At 41.8% G+C, this 9,050-nt stretch overlaps 1 protein-coding gene across 1 annotated transcript in view; it reads right to left on the bottom strand.

Annotated features, from left to right (window-relative positions):
- Window positions 1-7,984, bottom strand: part of GEMIN8 (gem nuclear organelle associated protein 8) — a 28,166-nt gene extending 20,182 nt beyond the window's left edge. Inside the window, exons 1-4 of the mRNA XM_079307485.1 lie at window positions 7,705-7,984; window positions 6,941-6,990; window positions 3,349-3,386; window positions 79-544 (exon numbers count right to left, since the gene is read on the bottom strand). Coding sequence (XP_079163611.1) covers window positions 79-544; window positions 3,349-3,386; window positions 6,941-6,990; window positions 7,705-7,964 — 814 coding nt within the window. The 5' untranslated portion in view covers window positions 7,965-7,984. The remainder of the gene's footprint in view (window positions 1-78; window positions 545-3,348; window positions 3,387-6,940; window positions 6,991-7,704) is intronic.
- Window positions 7,985-9,050: the final 1,066 nt, after the last annotated feature.

The raw sequence follows: 9,050 nt of genomic DNA on the forward strand, positions 1-9,050 counted from the left end.
ATTCTTCCAAAATCTGCAAATGTTGAATCCAACACTCAAGTGCTAATACCACAAGACACAGAACAAACACGGACTTACGCAGCTCTTCTCGGTGCCTCTCTGTCTCTGCAAAAAACTGGCGAAGCTCCTCTGTGATCTCCATGTTACTCAAGTCATATTCTATCTCCCCTTCAGACTCGGAGTCTTCTTCCATTTCAGAGTCCCTTTCAGCATCCTCTTCCATTTCGGAGTCCTCATCAGCATCCTCCCTCTCCTGGTAGGCACCTGTGTACTGCTGAGCTCCCCCTTGATAAGGAACTCTGGCATCTGGTCTATAGCTGGAAGAATAGTTTTGGGTATGTGGGAGATGGTTCCCACCCCGATGTGAGCAGTGGCTGCTGGGAGAGGCTGCAGCAGGATGCCATGGATGCCGTGGCAGGTGGTAGCAGCACTCCATGGCTTTCCTGTAGGCTTTCTGGTGCCGGCGCATCCAGCGCATGGCTAAGCCATAGTGCCTCCAGTACCTCGCGTACACCTGCTGAGAGTACCACGGCTCAGCGTCCCCCTGCAGCCAAAACACACGGGGAGAGAACACAGAAACATCAGCCACACACCACAGCACTAATGCTCCCCACAAAAAGAAGGTATAAAGAGAGAGAGAAACAAAGAATAATTGAGGGGAGCAACTAAATGCAAGCACAACGCTGCCTTTTAATCTTCTGTCATCCTTTAGCTATGATAGAACACGGAGATTTGAAAAACAACATGTATGAGCACAGTGCACTTGTACCACACCTCATTATTCCTCCAAGAGACTGTTTTGGCATCAACACAACTATTGAAGAACTAGAAACAGAGAAGCTGTAGTGTCCAGAAGGTATTTTCCAAGTGTTCATGCTACTACAATGGGAATCAGTTCTTTTTAGGAAATATGCCGTTTGGATATATTCCACAATTCCTTAGACACTCATACGAGTTGTAAGAACTGAACCATTCCAAGGGGTAGATATTACAACCTATACCTGATTTCTAAATCCAAAGACACAAAACACAAGAGATTAAAATTCCTCTGCATTAGAAGAAGTGCATTCATTTTATCCAGTAACATATTTCTTCCAGTAATGTATTTCCTCCATCTGCCTGCCAAAGTTTTTCAGAAAAGGTCAAAGAGCAATTCAGACAAGTTCATATATCCACCATGGCCAGAATTAAAAACAAGACTGTATTTAGCTAAATGCAAGCTGCCAGTAAATCTCCCTTTTGTGTCCATCATCAGCCAAAACAAGAAAAGAAGCAATAAAGCACCACTGATAAAGTACAGAGAAAAACAGTCCTATAGAAAGAAACATAGTGTAACACACCTTCTCCTGTCTTACAGCTAATCATAATTTTCTTTAAAAAAGTTTCATGCTGTTCAGATTTCACTAGCAACTACAAAGCCCCACAGGCCCTGTAGCCTTAAGCTTCCTTCATACAAGCTATTTCATCTCCATCCTCATCCTACTCTCAAAAAGCAGGATAATAGAGGATCTTAAAAAGCCATAAAGTAGATAGAGCCTAAAATAAGTAAACTAAATTATTTAGTTAAATGAAATAAAGCAACTATTTTCTCCGTTTCCCTCATGTCTTAATTTCCATAGAAAATCTTTTATCTGGAGTAAAACAGAATGACTCTACTTTAAATAGGGAAATTTTAATTAAGACATGTTCTGGCAAACACTCAAAACTATGGCAAAACTAGCTAATGTTTTCAGAGATGAATGTGACATTTACAGTCCTTTATATTAGGGTGGTTTCTTTTCTTTTTTTTTTTTTTAAGGACATTCAGGACAAAAAACTTTAAGTCTGTTTTCTTGATCTGCACTGGCACCATTTGGTACCCTTAAAAGAATGATTCTCTAGGGAAAAGAAATCCCAAGGCAAAACAGAAAACTCAAGCCTAAAATATAATTTCCATTTAACACTATCCAGAGAGGTTTGTTTAGTTTACTTACATTTGTTTTCACTTTCTGGTTCTCAGACAATAAAGCAAATACTAGTGGGTTTGGAATAATACTGCCCTCACTCATGCTGCCCTTCTTTCTGGAAAATTGAGCCCATTATTCCATAAGAGATCAATCTATACCTTTTTAAGGTCATTGCTAAGTGCCCTCAGAAACAAAATATCTTCAGCTAATAGAGTACATAATGAAAACTCTCCACAACAAACTTGCATTCCTTAAGGATCAAAATCTGCAGCCTATTTGTGAAGGGCTGTGTAGCTCAGCTATGTGATTTAGAAGTGCAGAGAACTAATCTTTCCTGAAAAGAAAGAATTAATGAACATGAAACTTGACTGCTCTTCTCCTCTTGGTCTAACACTGCACTGCTACAATACCATGCACTTGGAGTTCCCAAAATGCATCACTCACAAAATGAGTGGGTAGAAGGAAAGCATCTGCCTTCCATATGGAATTTCTTCATCCTTAATCATTCAACTACCTAACTGCTAGGATGAGCAATGTTTTATTTACTGTTTCCGTTAGCTCAAGAATGTCATACTGACTCCTCATCCTCCAGGAGACAGATGAGAATGTCCTATTATCAAATCTGATACATTTCCAAGCTACTTTTAAACCATTTGCCTATTTTCTTTCCCCTTAAATATTAAATACTTTAAAATCCAGTTTTAGAAGACCATGAAGCTTGACAAAATCAGGTATCTCCTACATTCTATATATCTGCAAAGAAGACAATATATTCTTTTAAAGCTCAAAAATTATCTCCAGTTCTTATAAAATGTTTCTAAAAAGGAACTTGATGACTTTACTGAAAGCTCTGGAATCAAGTTGGTTGATTTGACTGGCTGACTAGCTCCAGTTGTTAAGGGAAAAGAAGACAAAAAGCCAGTTCATACAGACAGAACTGTGATGCTGGTGCTTGTCCAACTACTTTTTGTGAGGGGTTTTTTGTTGAAAGTGACCCTTGAAAACCACTCTTACATTTGAATTTTAAAAATACATCTGTTAAAAAAGAAATTACAGAAATGTTTTTGAATGGAAAAGGGAAAGGAACACTTTTAGTCTCACTTAATTCTGTGTCTGTGCTTTTTCAGCTGTGGAATAAATGGAAATAAGAGATTTCCTAAAGGAAACAAAAGCTATAAATCTAAGGCAAATGATCAGTCCTCTGTTATTCTCCTGTTAGTTCTCTGGAGTCTTCCCAGGAATAGACAAATCACTCATTGTTGTAATATGAATTCTATTTTCAAAGCAATTTAGTGACTTTTACATCTAATTTTTATATGTCTGCATTCACAGTTCAATAGAAGTGTTTAGATGCATTTTATATATAAAAGCTATCACATAGAAACCCATGAAGATCTCTTACCATCTTGTGGAGTTTGTTCTGGTGATGATCAACGTGAACTAGGAAAGAAAAGAGTAGCTTTTTAATTCATAAAAATATATGTACTAAGATGCCCACAGGCATTGAATACATTTTTTATTATATTTGAATACTATAACCAACAGTTGTTAAGCATCCCTTCTCTGTTTGGCACGTTCAAGTCTCTTACTGATAGATTTTGATAAGCAGCAGTAAAAACCCCATTCATTAAAATTCCCTACTTCAATAAGAAAGTTAAAAGGGAGCCTTCTACAAAATGTAGCCTGAAATGCTGGAACTGAACATTTCCTCCACTGGTTTTCTCTTTCCTCATGCTTCTACAACTTTTAGTCTCAAAATTAATGTCAAACAAATTGTTCTCACTTCTTAACTGTGTCTGCACAGGAACTTGTATAAAATAAGCAATTGCCATAAAATGATTAAACCCATCCTGATTCTACTCATGCAGTGAGGTTTCTGTTTAACCTGTGCTGCATTTCTGACCACATATAGTGCCTTCTTTCTCTTTGCCTTTTTCTTTTTTTTGTTTTCCTTTTTCTTTCCGGCATCTGATCCTGCCTCCCATGAAGAAAACACAGATCAGTTAAGTTGCAATCACATTTTTTAAACGTGTGGAAAGGGCATAAGGAAGAAAGGCAACTGCACAGGGAAAAAAACCAAAAAACATAATAAATGGCTGTGGGGGTAGAAAGGGAGTTCAAGAGCTCTATAATCATCAGGCAGGATTTATAATTACCATAATTTCCAGGTGGTTTACCAATACATATTGCTGAGAAATATTCCTAGTCTTCTCTTATCTGACAATTATTTTATTACTTATTACATATTATTTTATTTATTTATTACACTAATAGGTTAGCTGCTTCCTTCACATATTTCTCCTGACATTCTCACCCTCAGCCTGAACTTTATTTTAGCTGCCAGTGAAAGGTAACAGAAATAGAATACACTAAACTACTTATTGCTACTCTTAAGAGATGGTCAAATGCTATTCCCAGAAACACTGGAATATAGCCAAGACAGCACTTAAAACTGTTGTAGATTTATACCAGGATAAAGCCAGGGTTTTTCAAAATGCATATGAACACAGTACATAGACCAGTTGTGGTCTGCCTCATATTTAATGATACTGATTAAAGAGCAATTTTTTGTCACTTAAGACAAGCCATGCTGCTTGCAAGGAGAATGGAATGGTCAAACAAAAAGCAAATCATGCAGCAACCACAAAAGCAAATGACTGTCCTTTCCAAAGCCCACACTAAGCTCAAAGCCATAAACCCCTGGTAACACCCATCTGTCTGCAAGAAGATCTACATACAGCAGCACTCCCACTGCAGTTGATAACAACTCATGCCAGCAAAGGCTGCAGATTCAGGCATTAGGCAATTAAAGCATGTGAATCATTGGATTCTCTCCTGCCTGCTTGGAGGAAAAAGGAAACCCAGCACTGAGATCACTGCAAAACACTACAGCATTTTGTAACCCTCAAAACCCATGCACACAATAAAAGACTGCTGTGCCATCCCTCTTTGTGCATCTCAAACATCTGAAATCCAACCACTGCCTTCCTCCAAACTTTCACCCCCACTCTCATGATGTGCACATATACTTTTTGTCTCTTTCCCAGATACATCTGCATACTGCCAAGATTGCCATAAGGTATTTTTCTCATACTTAAAAAACCTAAGCCCATGATAGCCAATTTCATTTTCCACTTCAAAGAAGTGTGTTTAATTTTCATGTTCACTCTAATTCCTACATGTCAAAAATTTCTTTGAAACAGCTTCAGAATAAACAGAAATCAGGACTGATCTCAATCTAAATAATTTTTAAAGCAGTAATTGGTAAAGTCTGATACTTTATTATTAATACACAACACGTACATATGCTTTCTGAAAGGGAAAGAGGGGAAAAACCCTGGCAAAACCATCTAACTATATTAGTTTACCAAATATGAAAAATTTGTTTTGCCAAATACAGAAACCTTAATTATTTTCATAAATTATTTATGAAACATTAGACTACAAATATAAAACAGAGCATAAAAATGCTGCAAGCCAGGACACTAAATTAAAAAATGAGTTTATTTTCAGAGGAATTACTCTTCCAAAACAAACTACATAAAATATGAAACATGACAAGCAGCAGAAAAAAATAAATGTAACAGTTCTACATCTATAATTAATACTTAAAAATGAACTATGGAGCAACTGAACATATGGAACTCACCAGCAAATGTACAATATAAAATGGGAAAGAGATTTGTTTGCTTAAACTGATCATCAATGATGGAAATTTTTTTAACTTCCTTTCCCAATTTTAAATTATTTCTCCACTGATAATGAACCAGGGATGTATTTCCTTTCATCAAAACATGTCTCCCTTACCAGCTTGAAGCAGGTGAGCATTAGAGAAAATAAATAAACCTGATCAAAGCAATGATAGCATTTAATTCCCTTGGAGTCAATAGAAATTAAGACAATGTCTGTCATACCATAAAATCAATGCACGGGGGTTTATAACTCGGGAAGTAAATCCCACTCTGGGACTAGCAGTGTGTTGGATACAGTGTGGCCACACAGACAAAACAGTGACAACTCCGAGCCCACTGCAGGATCAATGAGGGTTCCACTATTCACAGTATCCATTGACACAAGATTAACTAACCTCTTGCATGATATTTTGGTAAAAACATCGTATGTTATTAAAGGAAGGCTGAATTTCAATAAACTCAGCAGGTTTCAACGAAACACATTTATGGAAAGTTTCCTGAAAAAGCCAACTATATTTGAATTGGAAATGCCCCTAACAACAGACAACTGACCAGCCCCAGTGCCCACTGCTGCTTTTGTCCCTGCTGTGAGATGTGTCTCCAGTCAGGTCAGAGATGCCCAAACTCAGTATCCAGTTTCTGGCAATGGCTAGGAAGAGATACTCAGTAAAATGCAACACTAACATATTCTTAAGTGAATTTCTTTTCTAGGTACATTTCTCCTATTTCAGAAAGCAGAAATTCAGATGCTTTTTTTTTTTCATCTGCAAACTGGTTTTGGATTTTAAAGCCAAAATCCCCATGCGTAACAGGTGTTTCCAATAAATCCCCCGGCAGTAAATTTCACAGTTTAAGGGATTAAACACAGTTTTGTGCTGTATATTTTGAACTCACCTTAGTATATACCAGCTAAAAAATGTGAGCATAACATAGAGTGTATCCTCCCATGAACACTACTTCATTTTACACTTCTGATGCTTACTCTGATGCAGAATTACCACCAGAAGAGGGAAATGTCTGAAAAGTGGTCTGACATTCTGTGCTTCAGATTATCACTGTGCATTGCTGTGACGTTTACTGTAATACCAAAATGCCCTAGTTACAGTCACGCAGAAACACAAGCCTGTGATTGCTGGGACAGTTGGCAGGAAAAGTTATTTCTCTGCAAAAGAAGGGGTAAAAATTCCCAATGCTATACACTGCATTCTGGTTTGTGAATGGCTGTAAATACAAGACTTGTCCAGCACTTAGGACACAGTTACAGCTGCTTCTCATCCCAACAGAGGTGCTATGAAGACCCACCTATCACTATGATGTTCACATCAATGTGCTTAAAACAACAGCAGCAACTCCTGCGAATGGAAGGGAAACAAATTAACACAATGCAAAACAAATGTTCTCAAATTTTAGCGTATGCATTACAGATTTTTTTGGGCCTATGAGAAGCCAAGGCAGTGTAATCCACTGTGGCTCCCCAAAAGAGGGTCTTTATTCTCTGAGCTCCAGGACATAAACCCAAAAGCTATTTTGGCCAAAAACCAGAGGGAAGAAATAAAGTGCTAAAAGCTGTAAATCTATCAGTAGCCCAGTTAGCTTATGTTTCATCTGGTTAATTTAGTTATAAACAAGGAACAGCATGGAACTTCTCCAGTACAGCTTTTGAAGGCGTAAATAACTTCCTGGTCTCACAGATGTCGTGCCAGACTCCGGCAAGTGACTGAAAGGCTGGCAGAAGCGAAGAGCAGCTCCCGTTTCAGCGAGGGCACACAGTTACCCCAGGGGCTGCAGGAGCACAGGCCTCCTGCCCGAGCTCGCTCACCGCCGCCTCTCGCCATCAACCGCAGGGCAAGGACAAAGCCCCGCGCCCGCACCGCTGCCGCCGCCACCGCCCGCTGCCACCATCACCGCCCCTGGCCCCGCCAAGGCTCCCGCATCTCCCGCCTGAGCCCTTCGCTTTCCCGCTCCCGCCGCCGTTTCGCCCCGGCTGCCACCGCCCTCAGCGCGGTCCCCTCTGCAGGCCAGGCCCGGGCTCAGCCTGCGGGGGGCCCCGCCGTCCCCGCACCCACCCGGGCAGCGCGGGGCTCCGGCGGGCGGCGAGAGCCGCGCAGAGCCGCCTCCGGCGCCGCCTCGCTCCGTTCCGGCGGGGCCGAGCGCGCCTTCCCCGCCGCTTCCGCCGGGCGCTGCCGGGCCCGCGGCGCCATCTCGCGGTGAGGGGACGCGCCGCCCGGGCCCGCTCCCGCAGCCGCCCGGGAGCCGCCGGCCCCTCACGGCGCGGCGCTGCCAGCTTAACATGAGCGGTTAGTTTGGGAAAGACCTGCGGCATCATCGAGTTCAGCCTCTGACCGAACACCACCTTGTCAACTAAACCACGGCACTGAGCGCCACGTCCAGTCTTTCCTTAACCACCTCCCTGGCAGTTTATTCCAATGTCTAATCGCCCTTTCTGCGAAAAACTTCTAATGTCCAACCTAAACCTTCCCGGACACAGCCCAACATGATCTCATCTTGTCCTGAGGAAAGAAGCCAGGAAGAGGCCTCACTGGAGGCTCCTTCCAGGGATTTGTAGGGAGTGGAGGGCTCCCCCTGAGCCTCCTGTTCTCCAGGCTGGGCACCCCGGCTCGCTCAGCCGCTCCTCTCTGTGCTCCTGCCCTTCACCAGCTCCATCGCCCCTCTCTGCCAAGTTCTCAGCTCCTGCTGCCCACCTCATCCCTCGCTGCCGCCATCTCCAGTCCCAGGGCACACACGGTGCTCACCAAGCTGATGTGATACTCAGAACATGTGTGCGCTGCGGTGGTGGTGGTGTGGCACGGCTACATTTTACCCTCTGGTTATTATTTTTTCCATAGTTAGTGTCTTAATTTTTCTGTTCAGGTTCTGTACTCAGCCGGTATTTTCACGGGACTGTGAATGAGCAGCCCCTTGGGGACCTGTCATAGCTGGCAGAGCAGGGATTGCATTTTCTCCTGAGTAGCATTTTACACTCTCTATATTAAATTTGCCAGCTATTACTTGGTGCCATAATGTTGTTGTGTGTTTCTTCATGGTCAATAAACCCCCTCAGCTGTACCACACTGAATAGCCCAGCATCCTTAACAGACCGTGCCTCCCATTGTCTGTGCCTTTCTCTGGATAACTCACGATGGGCTGTAACACACACGTGTGTTACAAGGGCTGCTCTACACTAAGCCTGGTCCCTTTCCCCGGATTTCCCTTTTGAATCTTTCACTTCATAAGATATCTGCTGCTGTATGAGCTGTGTTTCCTGGGAAGACCATGTAGATATTTAATGAGTTTAAAATCTATTTTATTAGAGGAGAAGGAGCACCCTGGCAAGGTTTGCTTTTAAAGGAAGCCGCTTTACATGGTCCCTCCCAACCCAACAGTAGAGAAGGTGTCATATTAATTTTTGATT

The sequence above is a fragment of the Erithacus rubecula genome (genome assembly GCF_903797595.1).
Source record: "Erithacus rubecula genome assembly, chromosome: 1".
Taxonomy (NCBI): domain Eukaryota; kingdom Metazoa; phylum Chordata; class Aves; order Passeriformes; family Muscicapidae; genus Erithacus; species Erithacus rubecula.